The 18,267-nt window shown below is 64.2% G+C and overlaps 1 protein-coding gene across 1 annotated transcript in view; it reads right to left on the bottom strand.

Annotated features, from left to right (window-relative positions):
• Positions 1 to 263: 263 nt before the first annotated feature.
• CROCC2 (ciliary rootlet coiled-coil, rootletin family member 2) overlaps positions 264 to 18,267 on the bottom strand; it is a 71,575-nt gene continuing 53,571 nt past the window's right edge. The window contains 8 exon segments of the mRNA XM_045475163.1: positions 264 to 350; positions 1,270 to 1,494; positions 1,758 to 2,333; positions 6,422 to 6,568; positions 14,635 to 14,768; positions 15,418 to 15,538; positions 15,928 to 16,091; positions 16,318 to 16,675. Of these exon segments, the coding sequence (XP_045331119.1) occupies positions 264 to 350; positions 1,270 to 1,494; positions 1,758 to 2,333; positions 6,422 to 6,568; positions 14,635 to 14,768; positions 15,418 to 15,538; positions 15,928 to 16,091; positions 16,318 to 16,675 (1,812 nt within the window).

Below are 18,267 nucleotides of genomic sequence, written 5' to 3'. Positions count from 1 at the left end.
CGGCGCCTGCGAGGAGTGTCCCGGAGGCCGGTCCAGGGTGCGCAGAGGTGGAGGTCCCAAGGGCCGGGGGGAGCTCGGTGCTCTGTGGAATCGCGGGGCGCCTGCTGGTATAGGACCCCGGGGGAGGCGTGGTGGGCTCTGGGCCGTGGCACCACAGTCCTCTGAGCAGCGTGAGACGTCCGTTTTCCCCGCGGCGGCTCTGATGCGCTGTCGGGTCGGCGCTGGGGCCGTCGGGCCACCCTGGGGGCTTGGGCAAGCGGGGCTCACTTCTTGGCCCGCAAGGCCTGGCCGAGGCGGGCCTGTTGATGCCGAGGTGCTTCCTGGTCCGGCTGCTTCTTCAGACTGGCCACCTGGGGACAGGGCAGGAGCTCAGGTGGGTGGGCGGTGGTGGGGGGCGGGCAGGGCCTGTAGCCAGGGCTCCCAGGCCGTGGTTGTGGAGAGCTCTGGGGGTCCTGAGGAGAGGCAGGTGCCTGGGAGAGAGACATCAGGCAGGCGGGGGACTCGCTGGCTGTCACACGGGGGTATGTGGAGCCATGCTCTTCAGGGACACCCATCCCAGGGGTCCTAGGGACTGAGGCCACGGCACACCTGCAGTGGATGGACCCCCTTCCATTCAGGCCGTGAACGCACTCGGAGGGATAAGGAAATGCGTGCTGCTCAGCTTATAAATTTGGCAAATGTGGCTTGGTGGGTTAGGGACACTAACTTGGGGGTGACACTGGGTGGTCACTTTACCCTTCTGGGTTTCAGCTATAAAATGAGAGTTTGGACCAGATGGCCCCCAGGAGCCCAAGGGTGAGCCCCAGCAGGTGTGCGTTCGTGTGTGGGGGGGGGGAGTGCCGGCGGGGGGAGGGGCACTGCCATGTTTCGTCACTGCCTTGTCCCCACGTACACCACTGTTCTCCCTTCCTGACTCTGACAGACAGGTGCGGGGGTCACCTCTGCTCCGACCGCCACGTGCTAGGTGCAGTTGGACACTTTACCTGCGGTGACCTCCGGCCCAAGAACTGTCCTCCCCTTCCTCCTAGGGGCCCAGCGATGGAGGCACAGAGAGGGTGGTGGCCTGTCTCAGAACACTCGCTCCGCCCCTCCCTCGGTGCGTGGTGGGGGTGGTTGGATGGAGTGTGAGAGCCCCTGGGGGTGGCTGGGACCCCCCTGCCGCAGGATTTCAGGCCGAGGCCAGGCAGGCACCCTTGCGGTGTGCTGCTACAGGGTGCCCGTCCCTCCCCACCCCTCCCTCTGCCTGGGGCACGGAGGTCCAGGCCCCACTTCCTCCTCCGCGAACTTCGGCCGCCGCCGCTACCCGTGGGTCTGCTCCTGGCTCTCCAGGGCCTGCACAGCCTGCAGCCGGGCCCTGTGGCCAGCTCCCGACCGCCGGGCCTGGGCCTGGGCCTGCTCCGCTCTCCGGGCCCGAGGTGAGAACCTGGGCTCCTCCCTGCTGCCCACCGACCTGAGAGCTGCACAGAGTCCAGGGTAGGGCGTCCAGCCCTCCCCCTAGGGCCACTATTCCTTCCTCCAGCCCCCAGCTGGCTCTGCTGCCCTCTGCTGGGCACGGGCCCCGGCCCCGGCCCAGGACTGGCAGGCCGACCCAGGGGTTCGAGCACGTTCAGCCCCTGGGCCTTGTCTGGCCCAGAGCCCCACCCACGGGCCTCCAGGCTAGGCCTCACAGCTGTTTTGCTGGCATCCCAGTTTCTGCTTGGCTGGACTGGGGGAGGCGTCGGGTGGGGGGGAGGGTCGCGTGGGCGTCACAGACTCACTCTCACCCCTGCCCCTCTTGCCAAGTCCTTGTGTGGAGGTACGGGTCTGGCCAGCGGTGGGAGGGGAGATGCCCCCCAAACACACAGGCGCAGCCCCTGGACTTGCCCACAGGCTGCCGGACCCCGCGCTTCCCACACTCCTCCCCGTCCTGCTCTGTTCTGCACAAGCCCCCTCGGCCGTGTGGCCACTCCCGCGGGGCCTGGGGAGGGGACCGGCGGGGGCCCACAGAGCCCTGGGCCCTGGTTCCACCTCTGCCTGCCCCTTGCGGTGTGAGCCTGGTAGACCCCACTGTCGTCTGGGGCTGGGTCTCGGCATCGGTCGGTGTGGGAGCGGTCCACCCCGTCCTTCCCGGCTGTGTGCGCGCCTCCGCGTGGGCTGTGCGGCGTGAGACCCACCGGACACTCCCTGCCCCTGGGTGCACCCCCGAGGCTGGCCCCGCTGACCGGCCGCCGCTGGTGGTGCCTCGGCGCCCTGTCCCCCTCCTGGTGCAGGCTGCCCCCGGGCTGGGACACTTGCTCCTTCCGGGCCCCCCGCCTTGCCGTGTCCCCTTCTTTCCTCAGCGTCTCCTGCTCCGTCTGTAAGAGCCCAGGTGTCCCTCTGGCGGTGGGGGTGGGGGGGGAGGTGGGGTCAGGCCAGCCTTCCCCTCTGGAAAGGAGGTTCTGGAAAGGGCTCTGGGTCCCCTGAGAGCAGGCTGGGTAGAGGGAGGGCCCTGCAGCCAGGGAGCGGGCTGAAGGAGGAGCACGGGCTCCCGGTGCCAGCCTGCTTCAGGCCGGCGGGGGAGGGGAATGGTTCCGTCTTTTGGGGTGGCCTCCGGGGCCTGCCGCCCAGGGGCCCTCCCAGCATTGCCCTGGCCTCACGGAGCCCCGACCCCCTGCACTCAGGGCCCTGCCCACTCTGACCCAGGCCCAACAAGCCTATGTCCCCACCATCTGTCTTCAGGGGGCTGCAAGCTGCCCCCAACAGAACCGCCTTCTTGGTGGCCTGCTCCGGCGTGCTGGTCACAGAGCAGGGGGCTAACGGCAGGGGACTGAGAGAGCAAACATTTTCAACGGGAAGTTTGGCGGGCCTCCTTTTGTCCCTTGTGGGTGATCCTTTTGGAGGAAGGCACGGACACCCCAGGTCATGCCTCGTGGGTGCTGGGTGTGGACAATCTCCTTCTGGAAGCCCATGGGTGGGCGCTGGGCCTGTCAGCAGTTGGGGCTCTCCGAACGGGGCCCCCTCCACTACCCTGCTCTGCCCGCCTGCCTGGTGGGTCCTGCTGGCTCCGGGCCAGTCCCTGTGCCCGGCGGGGGGCGGATGGGGCCCCTGGCCACTCCTCCGTCCGGTGTCTTCTTGCCCTGTGCCCGAGGCCTTGGGGCTGGTGTCACAGAGGCCCGGAGACGTGGCGGCTCTGTCTGGCTGGTAAAGTTATTCGGTCAGTGATAGGAGAACAGTTACAAAAATAAGGACTTCCAGGGGTGCGGAAAACAAAGGGTCCGTCACAAAAATAAGGACTTCTTTCTTCTTCAGGGGTGCGGAAAACAACGGATCCGCTTCCACTGAAGAAGGAAGGTCCTGTTTGTCTAAAAATCCAGTCACACTCCTGGAAGTGCATGTTAAAAAGGGAAGAGAAAAGTGAAATCCAAAGTAAATAAACGGCCACATCCGGGTTTCCCCTCCTGAGACACCAATAAAGGGTTTATGGCTTTGGGGGCCCCTCACAGCTGACCTCCTGGAACTCATTAGCTGTTCCTCCCCTCCCCGACCTGGGCTGCAGGGGCCCACAACTGGCTCCGCGGCCCTGGGCAATGCCACCGCGGCCGGGCCCGTGCTGCCAGGAGAGGCCCTAGAGGCCTTGGCTCCCCCCCCCCCCCCGCTCAGCAGCTCAGTGTCGTACCTGCCTTTCAGGAGAAGCAGGACTCCCGTGACCGTGACCGTAAGGGTGGGCCGACCCACCTTCCTGGGAGGGCAGGTGGCCCTGCATGGACAAGCTGGCCAGTGGCTTTCAGTGACTGTCCTGACCTGCTGGCCCCTGTGCCTGCATCCCGTTCCCAGGGGCCCCGCCCCTGACTGCCACCCCGCTGACCTGGGCACTCCCCTCTGGAAAACCCACTTGTCCCCGAGTCCACATCAGCTGGGCGGTGTGGTCTGGTGGCCAGGGCCTGCCCTGGGACAGCTGTTCACACGTGCTTGGGCAGACTCTGTGCTGGAGGGTCCAGGCCCAGCAGCGCCCTCGCCTGGTGGGGCCTCACTGCTCTCCTTCGGGGCCTGCTGGTCCGCGGGCACTGCAGCGGGCCCTCCTTGTCAGAGAGGCTGGGGGCCAGCGGGGCGCGGGGAGGCCTTCGAAGGCAGACGTCGCTCCCAGAGGGACCCCGCTGCTCCCGGTTTGTGGCACAACTCCGCACCCTCCGTCCCGCTCCTGCTGTGGCTGGTGGCCTCTGTCTTTCTTCCACTCCTTGCTGGTGCCCGTGTGCTGCGCCAGCCCCTCTGTCCCCCAAAGTTTGCGAGTTCTGGACACCCACCGTCTCGTCGTCCATTCCACGGGCAACGACTCGGTTCCGGTGAGGCCAAGCCCGGTCTGTACGGTCCCCTGGCCCTTCTGCCCTTGGGCCGCACCGCCCAGCCCAGCCTGCCCCGCGTAAAGCTGGTCCGCAGGTCTGGGTGAGCAGGGGTGTGCGGTGGCCGGCTCAGGGGTCTCCTGGACCTGAGGCGGCCCCTACAGATCTGTGAGGCTGTGTCGTTTAACATGGACCCTCCCCACTGTCCCCTGGAGACCCTGGCTGGGTGCTGCTGCCTCGAGCAGCCGTAACAAATGCCCCCCCCTCGGGGCCCGGTCCCCTGTTCCGCGTGTGCAGATGAGCCCCCGTTGGCACACGCCTCCCACACCTCTGCCCAGGCCAGCGCCGCAGCGGGAAGGGCTTGAGCCGGCAGGGCCGTGTCCCCGTGCTCCTCCTCTGTGCCCACTGAGTGCTTCAGGCCACTGTTCTAGGGGACAGGCCACGAGGGTTTCTGCCCAGATGGGGCCCAGGCATGCTCATGGAGGTTCTCGGTCACGAGAACCAGGCCAGCAGGCCAGCAGGACACCTCTATATCCTCATCCCCGTGAAGCCTTAGGAAGCCCACCCTACCCTGGGGACCGTGGCCGAGGCCCTCAGCACCCCTGTCAACGCCAGGACTCTTGCTTTCCTCACTTTGTAGATGGGGCCACGGAAAGCAAAGGGTCAGGTGCCTCAGACGCCAGGTCATCAGCCCGACAAAGGCTGTCCCCGCCCTCCCCTATGGCCTGATTCCTCCGTATTCCCTGCTCGAGTTCCCATCCTGTCTGCCCCCAGAGGGGGCTGTGAGGGTGTAACTCCGTCATAGGCAGCCGGGTGGGTCTGCCACACAGCCCCGTCCGTCTCAGGTGATGTGAGGGGGAAGGGCCCCCACACAGCAGGCACCCGCCGGGTGGACCCACAGAGCCACGAGTGGGCGTGGGGCCTGGGTGATGTCCCGCCTGGTTCCCTTTCTCCGGGCCCCAGTTTCCTCCTCAGTCAACCTGGGCCCCAGGAAGATGCTCTGGTGACCCCCACCCCTCATTTCAACCCGAATAGCTCCACTTCGACCTGTTTCTTACATGGAGACTGGATCCACTCACAGAATTACTGGCCAGTGGGCCCCTCGGCCTCACTGCCTCCCCATTCTGTCTGCACACTGGGGGCCGGCTCGCTGCCCTGCCTTGCCCCTGGACGTCGCCGTCTGCCTTTGTTCGAGGGCTTTATTTGGGGCCCTGTCGCGCACCCTGCCCTGTGTGGACACTGGACCCTGTGGGTGACTAGATCGGCTTCTCCCCTTGAGCCTTCCTGGTCTCCCACTGCGTAGGCCTGTGCATTCCCCAGCTGTTGCCCTGGTCCCGTCTGTAGGGCACTCCCCGGGCCTGGGGTCATTTCCAACGTGGACGGCAGAATCTGGGGCTCCCGGGGTAGGCCGTGTGCCAGGCCACACGGCTCCATGCAGGGCTGTGGCCCAGACACTGGGGACAAAGCCGGGCGATTTGCTGTGGCACCCCGGGGTGCCATACGAGAGGAGAGGAAAAGGAGCGGGGGCGTCACCACCAGGCATGGGGTTACGGAGGTCTACAGGGCGGCCCTGAGCTTGGAGAGGGGTGGGCAGGTGCAGAACAGGTGCCCACCCAGAGAGGCGCCTCCGGCAGCCTGGCCCTGCTTGGACCCCCACGGGATGCCCCCTTTTCCCCGCCTCCACCCGCCCCTCCACGGACCCCCGCCCCCACCGCCGGCCCCTGCGGCCAAGGCCCGCCCACCACCCCTGCGCGCAGCGCCGCGAGCTCCCCCTGCAGGCGGTCCCGCCGGCGCGCGGCGTCTCCTCCCGCGGGAAGCGCCTCCCCTGTGCTGTTGCCGCTGAGCGCTGAGCCCCGCCTGGCCCACGGCTCACCCGCTCTCTTCCCCTGAGCTGCGCGTCCACAGCCGGCCCTCTGTCCTAGGGGCGCGTGCTGTGGAGCCGGAAACCCGGGGAGAGGCCTCGGGCCTCTGACTCCCTCCCGCCTCAGTTTCCCCGTCTGTCCGCCGTGGTGTCTGGGCATCTGGGGCTCCAGGTGTGAACGCTCGCCTCCGGCATCTCCTTTCCCGCCGGGGGGACGATGATTCTGTAAAGGGAATGCGGGGCCCTGCCCTCCGGGGCCCCTCACCTGCGCGGGCTCCAACGTGCCCTCTGCCTCCTGGCATCTGCCCCCCGGGCGGGCGACCTGCGCCTGCAGCCGCGTCCCCCTCTGGGCCAGGCCCTGGCTGTGCCTCCTGCTCTCATCCAGGGCCCCGTGCAGTGCGTCCACTTGCTCCTGCGGAAAGGATCGTGAGGTCTCCCGGAAACACGGCCTGGGGTGTGCTCCAGGGGCAGGAGCACAGGGCATCTGCCTGGCCGGTGCTGCCGGTCGCTGTGTTGTGAAAAGGCAAGAACAGGTCGAGTACCCGTGCACTTGGAGTTCCCTTGGAGCCCTGGTGGGAAGGGCGCCGCTGCAGTGGGCGGGCTCTCTGCTGTGGCCGGGGTGGCCTCAGAAGACGCGTGGCATCCCTCCGGGGCTTCCAGCCCTTGTAACGGTCGACGGTAGTCCTCCCCAGCTCACCGAGCCTGGTGGGCGCAGCCCGTGCGCCCCCCCTTCTGCCTCTGAGATCTGCCCCCGTGTGTCGTCGCCCCCCCCACGCCCCCGTCAGCACTTCTGACCCTGCTGTGTGCACAGAAGCATCTGTCCTAGGACACTACTCCCTGCCCCACGGGCACCCTGGACACATCGGGCTCAGAACGAGCCCCGGTACGCGGCCCTTTCCCCTCCCCCGACACCCACTCACCCTCCCTGCCCAGTCCTTGGCCCCTCTGGCTTCAGCCTGCCCAGACCGTCATCGTTTGCCTGGGCGCCCGTGACGCCTTCGCTCTGCTGTCTCCGGGCATGCTCCACGGGGTGGCCGACCACGCGTCTCAGTCCGTACGCTGAGTTGGGCCGTGTGGTTGCTCTGAGCCTGCAGAGGCTCCCCACTGCCCTCAGGATGAAAACCGAGGAGGGGACACGACCACTCGTCAAACCCGCCCACCCTGCTCACTCTCAAGTGAGAGCCTCTGGCTGCCCCTTGCCTGAGCTCTGCCCGATGTCCTCTTGGCCCCGTGGCCCCCTGGCCCCGCGGCACTGGGCTCCCTGCAGCACCGCTTGGCCGTCTGTTAGCCATCGTCCCTGTCACCCCCTGCTCGGAGCCGTCCCCAGAACAGCGCCGCTGTGTCTCTTGGGCCCCAGGGCGGGCACACAGAGGGCCTGGAGAGCTCTTGTGAGCAAACAAACACACCCGAGCCTACTCGAGTCTGCCCGGCAAAGCCGCCGTCCTGCCCGCCGTGCCAGGCCAGTCTCCTGCATTTGAATCTTCCTGAGTGTTCCGTGGGGGAGGTGGCCTGTGCCTTCTGGGACCTCAGACTCCAGAAAATCAGGAGTCACACCTGTAGTGCTCTGGGGGCTGAGCGGGAAGGCAGAGGTGTGGCGCTGGGGGAGTCTGGGAGTCCCACAGTTGTCCACGCGGGAGCCCGTGGTAACTTGGACTCAAGGGGACAAGAAGTTGAAGAACATGACGTGACTCTAGAGACGGCTGGGGGTGTCACGTGGGGGCTGAAGAGCCGCTGGTGTCCCAAGGGCTCCCGGGCCTGTACTGCTGGGTGGTCCAGGACCCACTTACCAAGATGGGAAGGGGGCGCCTTTGGGGGTGAAGGTTCAGAGTTCGCTCTTGAGGAGCCTCCCAGGAGTCACTGGATGTGGGGCCAGTGTCACAGAACCAGGTGGCTCTGGAGGCCCAGGGCTCTGATGGCCCAGGGAGGGGAGGGCTGTCCTGGGGAGAGGGGAGAGGGGGAGGGAACAGGTGCTGGGCCAAGGAGATGTGAAAGCAGAGGGGAGGAGGCGGAGACGGCAGCCCAGGAGGACCAGAGGGAGGGAGAGGTTGGTCCCCCGTGTGGAATGTCCCAAGAGGTCAGGCAGACGCAGACCCATAAGGGACCCTTTGGATGGGACCAAATGTTGCTTGTGACCTTTGCAGGTGTGTGAAGGTGGGGGGAGGTGGGGCTGAGGGTGGAGGGGGGCAGCTGTTCCCAGCAGCCTGGCTGGGGGAGGGGAGACAGGGCTGCAGACAGGCGAGTGGGGTGCTCGTTCAGGAAGAGGGAGACTGGGCACGGAGCCAGAGAGGGAAGGCCGGAAGGCGCAGGGACCCCCTGATGAGCCACGCGGGTGCCAGCCCTGCCGCCACAGGGTCCCGGGCCAGCCAGGAGCGCTCACGCGGCCGTGTCCCGCGTGTGTGTCTGCAAGGCCTTCCCACCCGTTCGCTCGCTCACTCGGTTGTCACAAATGCTGGCGTGAACTTGCCCTGCTTGCGTTGGAGGCTGATTCAGAGGAGGGAGGGGAGTGCCTGCCTGGGGGAGGGGCTGCAGGGCTGACCCTGGACATCCTCCTTTTTGTCTGACGCCCGAGTACTTTAGAAACGGACAGTGGGGACCGTGCCTAAAGCCAGTGACTCACCCTCCCCTGCACACTTGAAACCTACTGTTTTCTGCTTGTGCACGTTTCCAGCAGAAAAGCAGAGGTTTCCTTCAAATATGGCTTAAATATTTCATGGTATTTTAAAGAGGTCCAAACCACTTCTGTGAAGGATTGTGCTCCTCTTGTAATGACTCAACTTTTCTGGAATTCAAACGAACCGTCATGAACGGTGCGCCCTTTAGGAAGGTCAGCCCGCGCACCACTGGGTTATTGTCGTTTCTGGTGTCGCGTTAGTTCCGAGTCCTGATGCTGGGCAAGCAAGCCTCGCAAACCCAGGTTCGGTTGGAGGGTCCAGGTAGCTGCAGGAAGCTGGGCACACGGTGCTGCCCTCTGGGAGCCTCGGAGCCCAGATCCCCCCGGGGCCCGGCCCAGGAAAACACCGGCACCAGGAAGCGCTCAGACGTAGAGGGGACCCGGCCTGCACGGGAGCCCAGGGCCCGATGGCAGACACCTCTGGACTCCACGCTGCCTGCCTCTCTCACTCCGCTCTCCGCTCTGACCGGCGGAGCCTTATCGTCAGTTTCACTGTTGTTTGTCAACTATCGTTTTCCTTTAAAAATCTCAAACGTTCATTCTTCCCTGTAAACATTGCCCAGTTTCCCTCCAAACATGCCATAAACAAACGGACAAAACCAAACCAAGAGAGCAAACAACCGACAACCTACAAAGCAGGACCATAAACGCAGATCCGTCCGGAAGCTAATCAAAAGCTCCTACCGGCCCTTGAGCCTCACCCCCTCAGCGGTGCGACCGGACACGGCAACCAAAAGAGAGACAGATGTGTCATCATTCTTTTGAGAAGTAAAAACTGAAACTCTTAGAAAAGTGGTAAAAAGAAAAAGAATTCATGTCAGAAACCCGTGGTGCACACGGGCCCCCAAGGAAGGGAACTGTGAAAACGCGGAATGCTCTATTGAGGGAGGAAACTCAAACATAAATACATCACTTACTCAGTTTAAGAAATGAGGGAAGTTACAAAAACACAAGAGAGGATGTTAATATAAGCTGGAACGAATAATTGTAGGCAAAAATGCGAGAAGAGGTCAAGTTGGTTCTTTTGAAAAGACCAGTAAAACAGAGGCACTGTTGGCAGGTCAGATTAAGAGAAGCAGCTAGAAAGCCTCGAGGCCAAGAAACAGACACAGCCACAGGTATAAATAAGATAGAGCCTCAGGTACAAAACGGGTCCAACCAGAGACCTAGCTACATGTGTAACAGAATGTCAAATAGCGTGTGCGGGTCCTCGGCGGTTAAAAATACAAGGTGGACGGAGGTCCAGACGACAACAGCCGCCCCAAGGGGAGAGGCGGCCCCCGGCGGCCCCCGCATCGCCGCGGGAGGAGCAGGGGCGAGGCAGTGAGGTGGCGTGTGGAGTGAGTGAGGTGCGGAGCGTCTGCGGGCAAGTCCCGTGCGTCTCGGGAACCCGACCTCGGCCGCTCCGTGTCTCGCCGGTGGCGGCGGAAGCTCACCAACTGACCGCATGAGGATAAAATAATCTCTGTGCCCAAAGTCTGGCAAGTGCGGCGCCCCGAGGGGGTACAGATGCAGACAGCTGTCACTAAACGGCGGGCTTCACTCCAGGCTTGGGTGGGCCCGCCGACCCGCACGGCACGGCCCGCCAGCCCACGAGGCCGAGCGGCTCCCCGCTTTGCTTCTGGAACCTGGCGCCGTTTGGGGCCCGGAGGAGCGCGCTCAGGAGAAGAGGGCGTGTGCAGGGCCCTGGGGGGCTGGGGCAGGTCGGATGCCCGGCAGGCTGTGACCTGGCTCTGATGGGGGGACAGCCCTTCTCCCCCTGGGGGGCGTGTGTGGGCCCGCACCCCCGCTTGCTCTGAGGACCCCCGGCTGCGGTGTTGGGCGCGTGTCTTAGCTCTCTGTGCTCGGTTCTGCCCTGTTGATCTCTCGAATTCCCAGGGTGGCCCTGGAAACGGGGAGGGATTTGCTCTCAAACAAGAATCTTACTGTTTGCATAGCACAGCCTACCATTTAATTAGGAAAATATGTTTTTAATTGACTTTCTCTTGACAAACACATTGGCTCCTGTGAACCGGGGGGGGAAAACCCAGCCATGAAAGTGAAAGCAGCCGTGTCGGACGCAGACCTGCTCTAGCACGTGCTGGCGGCTTGGCCACGTGACGGACGGTGGGGGCGTGGGCGGTGGGGCGTGTGGCCACGCCTCCCGAGCCCCTCGCTGGCTGCAAACGCTGCAGCTGGGATTTGCTGGTGGTCAAAAGGGCCTGGGGCCTCTGCGCCTTAGGTGCGTCTGAATCCCCCTCCCGGGTGCCCACCTCAATGGCCGACAGGTGAAAACACTGGGTAAGGGGCGCCTGGGTGGCTCAGTCGGTCGAGCATCCGACTTCAGTCAGGTCATGACGGTTTCTGGATTCGACCCCCACGTCGGGCTCCGTGCTGACAGTGCAGAGTCTGCTTTGGGTCCTCTGTCTCCTTCTCTCCCTGCCCCTCCCCCTTTCACACACTCTCTTTTCAAAATAAATAAGTAAACATTTAAAAATTGGGAAAGACCTTCCTCAGACCTGGAGATCAGAGATTCTGGGGGTTCCCGCGAGGTAGAGGCACACAGAACCAAGTGGCCTAAAAATAGGAGAATCGCTAGAGTTCTAAGAACAACGGATAGATTTTAGCACATAGACTTTGCTGAAAAGTTGAGGAAATTCTTAATCAAGCAGGAAAATGAACAGGGGTAGAGAAGGTTTGAACAACATCCAGAAGAGCCTTCTGCACCCATGTGTGGAAACCTCACAGAACCTTGGGGACGCTGACTCAGGGCCTGGGCTGGGGGCTGGAGGGCAGGCTAATAAGGACGAGGTCACGAAGGCCCCCAATCCCCTGGCAGGCAAGTGCTGGAGAGGAGGGGACCCCAGCCACCACGGCCACCACAGCCAGCCGTGCCCCTGAGAACAGGGCCTTCACCCTCCCTGTCCCTGGTGCCGCCCATGCTGCCCCTGCTGCCCTGCCCGCTCCCCACAGCCCCCAAGGTCCCCGTGGGTCCCCATGGCTCCCCCTTTCTCTCCGCCTTTCACTTTGGGCCTGAAATATCTGGACAGGGACATGTGAAGTCCCAGGTGGGTTTCTCTCCACTCCTGACTTTGAACAAGACCAGACCCCCTTCTTTGAAGACGTGCAGAGGAAGAAAATCTCGACAGCAGCAATCAACTGTGGTTCAAGAGACAAAGTCCGAGGGATCAGATCTGAGGGTATTGAGTTAAAAGAGAACAGAGTTATTGCAAGAAATGGGAACAGGTGTCAGGAAAGGCTCACTGACGCTCTCATGAAGGGGAGCCAGAGTGGGAACAATTGAGATTAAAAACACAAGGACCGGGGTGCCTGGGTGGCTCAGTCGGGTGAGTGTCCGACTCCCGATTTCAGCTCAGGTCATGATCCCAGGGTTGTGGGATCCAGCCCTGCATCAGGCTCTGCACCGGTCGTGGAGCCTGCTTGGGATTCTCTCTCTCTCTCTCTCTCTCTCTCTCTCTGTCCCCCTCTGCCCCCGTCCCCACACTTGCAAGCACTCTCTCTCAAAAAAACCAAAACAAACCCCCCCAAACCCCACAAGGACCAATCCAGGCATGAGGACAGGGACTAGGTTAGCCACGGCAGTCAGATGAACTAACCTAGATAAAGACCCGAAGTTCTCTGGGACGTGGCAGGGAGCCAGTGACAAGAGGTGACATTCAAGATGAACAAGGAGGAAAAGGCCCAGAGAGCAAGGCTGGGCTGCAGTGAATTTCAGGACAAGAGGGTGGGAAGAGGGTGGGGGAGAAGCGGTGGTTTTTAGGTGGAAATAACGTGCGTCGACCGAAGACAGATTCGACTCTGCAAGCGGAGATAATGCACAGGCTAAGATAACAGAGGGAACAAGTCCACGTTTGGGGAACGTTTTTGAATTTCCAAGATAAACGGACCTTCTGGCTTCCTCTCTGGAAGGAACGATTCAAACCACCTAGACATTACCTTTCTGGAACTGTCTGAGCCTGGGGTCACGGGGCAAACAAGAAAAGAAGTCCGAGTAGAAACAGGCCCCTCCCGGGGAGATGGGTCGTGAGCCTCGCTCACCGCGTCCCCCCCGACCTGCTGGACCCACTGCTGACACCGGGTGTGGCGGGCAGAGTTCTGACCTGGCCTGTGCCCCGCAGCCCCGGGGTTACCCCAGGGTCACCCTGTGACCACGTTAGGGCCTGTTGCAGACGTGATTAAGGTGACTCCTCAGTGGCTCTGAGTTAACCAAAGGGGGATGACCCAGGTGGGCCTGGTGACGCCCACGGGCCCGGCGGGCTGGCGGCAGAGCAGCGGCCGTGGGGTTCGAGTGGGAAGGGGGCCGTGTGGGGGTCCTGCCGTTGCCGCCGCGCTGTCGTGAGGGCCGACAGGAAGGCCCAAGCCGGGAGCCGGAGAAGCCCCCAGAAGCCGCTGGCTCCTCAGCCAGGAAATGGGTTGCGAAGAGTCTGCCTCAGGTAAGGAAGCAGCTCCCCACCCCCTGCCAAGAGCCCCCCCGCTGTGCCAGGTGGGGGGACCCCCCCCCCCCGTGGGGCTGGCAGCTCACGCTGCCCGCTGCCCGGGGCTCAGTCATCAGTCTGCGGCAATGGCTGCCTAGCGGTTGGAAAGGAACACAGTGTGGGCTGCTGTGAGTACAGAGCCTCCTGCAGACAGGAGGAGGGGTTCCAATTCAGGGGCTTCATGGACCCCCGCCGGGCACTCAGAAGAAAGGTGGAGGCAGGGCCATCTGGAGCAGGGGAGGGGCCCAGGGAGAGCCCCTGGACACAGGTGCAGAGCCCTTGCGGGGGGAGGGGCGGGGAGCCAGAGGCGTCCCGTCCCCTGTGCACAGCGCGGTGACACGTCGGCTGCCGTGCTCACTGTTGCCACACTCCCACCGCCATGGAAGGGGGCAGGGGGAGCAAATAACGCTGAAATAAAAGGCTGGCATGGAAGTCGTGAGGAAGCATTAAATCAGCAAGGATCCTGTCAGCAACCAAAGAAAACCAGAGCAAATAAATTATTGCAAAACTTGTAAGCGGGATAAATTCCTTTGGAAAAGGCACACGCTCCGAGGTGGGCTTGAAACCAAGGCCAGGCGGATGAGATAAATGGTGACCGAAAACATACAGGGCGGGAGCGAGGGGCCGGGACCTGGGGATGGGGGGTGGCCACTGCACGTGTCAGGCACAGCAGACTCAGGACAAATGGCACAGAACAGGCACCGGGAGCTCTAGGCTGGTAAGAGGCAGAGCGGCCAAGAAGCTTCAAGTTGTGAAGAACGTGTCCTAGAAATGTATAAACCAAAGACCCTTACAGACAAAAGGAGGGATTGCCCTCCCTGCCCCCACCGTGATGGCAAAATTCAGCACTTCGCTCCCGGTTTTCATAAACTCGAGAGACAGATCCAACCTGGAGTATGTGACTGACATGGTTGTAAAGGTTGACTTAATTAATACATACATTTCCAAATGTGTACCCTGCACACGGAAAGCCTTATTTTCAAGCACGCACAGAACACACACACGTGAACGCACGTAAAATGGGGCGCGGCCCGCCCCTCCTGCCCTGGGGGTCTGCCCCTGGCTCCGGGCCTCGCCAGCTCTGTCATGCAGGGCGCTCCCTAAGGCTCAGTTTTCCTGATCTGTCAAATCAGGGCTGGGACCACCTCCAAGGCAGCTCTGCCAGGGGATGCCCCCGATGAGCGCTGTGGGGCCACCATGTCCCTCGAGGCCACCTGCTCCAGCCCAGTTGTGCTTCTGCCCGTGGGGACCCCAAACCTCCGCCCCCCCAGAAGCCACCCCCTCACCCCCCCCCCACCCCGTCCCCAGGTCCCCGCCAGCTGCGTGCCCCACCTGGAGCCTCCGCTTCTCCCAGCTGGCCGCCCGCCTGCCAGCCCGGTGCTGCTCCTCCAGGCTCCGGAGCGCCTCCTCCTGCAGGGCGCGCGCTGCCTGGGCCCTGCGCCTCTCACTCTCCGCCTGGCGCCGGGCTGCGGGGCGAGCAGGGTGCTTGCTTGCCTGGCTCCCAAGGTCAGTGTGGCCGCCACATGGGGGTCACCCCTGCCCATTTCACAGGCTGGCTAAGCGACTGGGAGCTGGACGGTGGGGGCTGGAGCCCCCCCCCCCCCGACCGCCCGTCTGACAATTCCCTGCCACTTGAGGGTCCCTGGGGGCGGGTCTGGGGTCCTGGCTCCCTCTGCCTGCTCCTTCTCTCCCAGGTTCTTTCCTTCCACAGACATTCCTCCTTCCAGACACCTCCTGGGCAGACCCACTAACGGAGGAAGGAGGACACGTGATGCAGTGGGGCGACCAGCAGGCCAGGGGCGCTCTCGGTGGTGACAGGGGTCAGAGGCCTGACGGAGAGATGGGCCTCATGGCTGTGGAATCGGGTTCCGGGAGGTCAGCGTGGTGGGAGGAGGGTCTGCGGACCCTGCAAGGTCTCTGGACTGCATCCCCTGGTGACGGGGAGCCACTGTGAGAGGGCCGGGCACACCCGCGGGACACGCTGGCCCACGCCCGAGCAGGTTCCAGGACTGCACCCTCCCGGCCGCCAGGGTGGGGCGCTCGGGGGGAAGCCCGGGAGGTGGCGATGTGGCCCTGTCAGCGGTGTTCGGGGACGGGGCGAGGGAAGGGGGTCACCTTCCTCCGCCTCTGCCAGTGCCTCCTGCAGCCGTGCCGCGCGGCTCTGGGCTTGGGCACGCTCGCGCTCTGCCTCGCTCAGCCGGCCGCTCAGGCTCACCACCTGGAGGTGCCAGTCGTCCTGGGCGGAAGGACCCAGGTCAGGGGGCAGCCCGGTGGGTGAGTGGGGGCCGAGGTGTCCGGCTGGAGGTTTGGGGGGCTCGGGCACGCTGACCTGGACCCCGGTGGGCATCATAGTGGCGCCTGGCGCCAGGGCCTCTGCTGCTCATTGGGAGTAAGGGAGGAGGCCCTGAGCCGTTGGGGCGGCAGCTGAGTTTTGAGGGACTGTGGTGTTTGTTGCTATCTGTCACACCCAACAAAGGACAGTCTGAGCGCTGAGGCGCCCGGTGACCCCAGGGCCCGCCAGGGCCTCAGCGGATCTGGGGTGGATGGACAGATGGACAGCAGAGTGACGGGCAGCATCTCGTGTTTCTGGGGGCCCCTGGGGCATGTCCCCTCCACCCCCCTTACCCGTTCCCTCTGGGCAACCCGCAGTTTCTGCACAAAGTCCGTCAGGGCGTCTCGCACAGAAGCCACGTCCACATCTGGGCAGGGGTCCCCAGGTGCCGGTGAGGGCCATCGGAGTGGTGAGCCGGACCTGGTCGGGGGGCCGGCGCTCTGGATGCTATCTGAGCCTGCAGGACAGTGGCAGCGGAGGGGATGTGGTGGGGACTTGGTGACAGGCATGCAGGTGTCCTGCCCCCCCTTTCTCTGCTTGTCCCCACCCCCAGGGAGCTTGCGGGGGCACGGGGTCCAGGCCCCTCACTGTGTGGGTCGTGAGGCCCAGGGAGGGGAGGGGGTGTCTTGGGTGGGTGCCAGAGCCGGGACAGGAGCCTACCCGAAGCCACTGAGGACGCTGACCTGTACTGGGGAAGCCGGGCCACTCGGGGGAGCCTGAGGGGCCTCGTCCCCGCAGCCCCAGGCCGTGGCACAGGGTGGACCACAGCCGGCCCAGCTGGGCCTCCGCGTGCCGCCTGGCACCTTCAGCCCGGGCCAGCTCCCCTTCCAGGCTGTGGATCCGGCGGCCGGCCTCGTCCAGGCCAGCCTGGAGGCCGTCGGCCACGCTGCCGGCCTGCTGCAGCTTCCCCGTGACCATGTGCAGCTCGGCCCGGAGGGTCCGCTCGGCCCCCCGGCTCTGGCAGAGGCCCTCCTCCAGCTGCTGCTTGCGGGCCTCAGCTCCAGCCTCCGCCTCTTCCAGCTCCCGCCGCAGCCTCAGGACCTGTGGGAGGGTCACGAGGGCTCACGTAGAAGCCCTTTGTCCCAGAGCCACCTGCCCTCCGCACCTCGCCCCCAGGCCTCTTGTCCTCACTCCCTGCTTGGCGTGTCACGGCCAGGGGCACCTCGGACCTGCCTCCCAGCCCGTGTTTGGCCGTGGGGGCCCCTGAGCCCAGGTGGAGAGGGGCACCTCAGGACCACAGAGCACATCCTGGCAGGCGTCCTTTCAGACTCGTGAACCCCCCAGCCAGCTGGTGGCCCTAGGCTATCCCCTCCTGCGGCAGGGGACCGGCTGCCTCGAGCCAGCCCCATGCTCGTCTGTGGCTGCTCTTGGCCTGTGGTAGCAAAGGCTGGGTCAGCATCGTCCTGAGACCAGGGCTGGGGAGCCTCAGGGGGCCTGATGCAACGCCATCGGCTTCCGCGGGGTGGCACGGGGGTGAACCAGCCTCCCCGGCACACAGCACCTATGGGCCGAGAGGAGAGGCCTGGCCTCTGGGAGGCCGGTCCTGGGCTCTCGTACCTGGGTCACTCTTTCTACCCATCCACGCTCACCCCTCGGGTCTGCTGGGTCCCAGGCCCCTCTCTTCTCTGGCGGCCTGGCCTGGGTGCGGAGGGGCCCTACCTGACCTCCTGCCCCTCCGTAGCCACCCGTCCCGTCGTCTCCAATGAGGCCACCTTGTCTGCCTCTGCAGACCCTGGTCACAGCCTGACCTGTGCCCCTTAGCCCCCGGGATGGGGCCTCCGCTCACACAAGGTGCCCCCTAAATACCTGTGAGTCAATGACGGAATAGACAGGGACACGTCACCCCTAGGGCAGTGACAGGCTTGGGGGAGGCAGCCAGGCTCCCGGCTTGAGGCCACAGAGCCTCTGCCAGACCGTAAGCCCTGGCACAGGGGGCAGGGCCGGGCCCCACCCCATTTCCTCTCCGGGTGGCCACAGTGTTAACGACCCCATTCACGGGTGGAAGTGAGGAGCCGCGAGGTCACACAAGGGTCACATAGGTCGTGGGAGGAGAGTGCAGGTTCTCTGTGCACGGTGGGTGCTCGGGGCAGCCGCCGTGTGCGTGATTTTGGGTCCGGACCAGGGGGTCCCACGCGGGCCGGGCTGTGGGAACACACGTGCAGGGGTGGGTGTAGGTGTCACTCTGAATCCAGAGGCTCTTTGACAATTGGGCATTTGGGGGCTCTTGCCTGCCCCCTGGCTCAGAACTCTCACGTCCCCTGGGCGAGACTGTCCCTTTCTAAAACACGAGAACCTTAGGAGATGCAGGGGGTCCCCACTTTGCCTGCATTCGTTCAGTCAGCACCCCTGTCCCTCAGCCCTGGTGGCACCCAGTCCCCACGTTCTTTCTCCGGTCCTCAGCCCGCAGCATGTTCACCTGCGAGTGTGGGGTGGCACCGAGGGGGTCGCCGGGCCCCTCCTGGGCCCCTGCCTCTGCTCACACGTGCTGGGGAGGGAGCCTTCCTCCTGGGCAGCGCCGCCCCCCACTCTGGCCAAGCCCAGTTCTGGGCGATGGGGGATGTGGGTGGTGGGGGTGCCCTCCGAGACCATGCCCTTGTAGCCGATGGACTCCTGAAGCCGTTTTTGTCTGAGGC

Source organism: Leopardus geoffroyi, chromosome C1 (assembly GCF_018350155.1).
Source record: "Leopardus geoffroyi isolate Oge1 chromosome C1, O.geoffroyi_Oge1_pat1.0, whole genome shotgun sequence".
Classification (NCBI taxonomy): Eukaryota; Metazoa; Chordata; class Mammalia; order Carnivora; family Felidae; genus Leopardus; species Leopardus geoffroyi.
The sequence above is the reverse complement of the archived record's forward strand: the minus strand, read 5'-3'. Positions and strand labels throughout refer to the sequence as shown.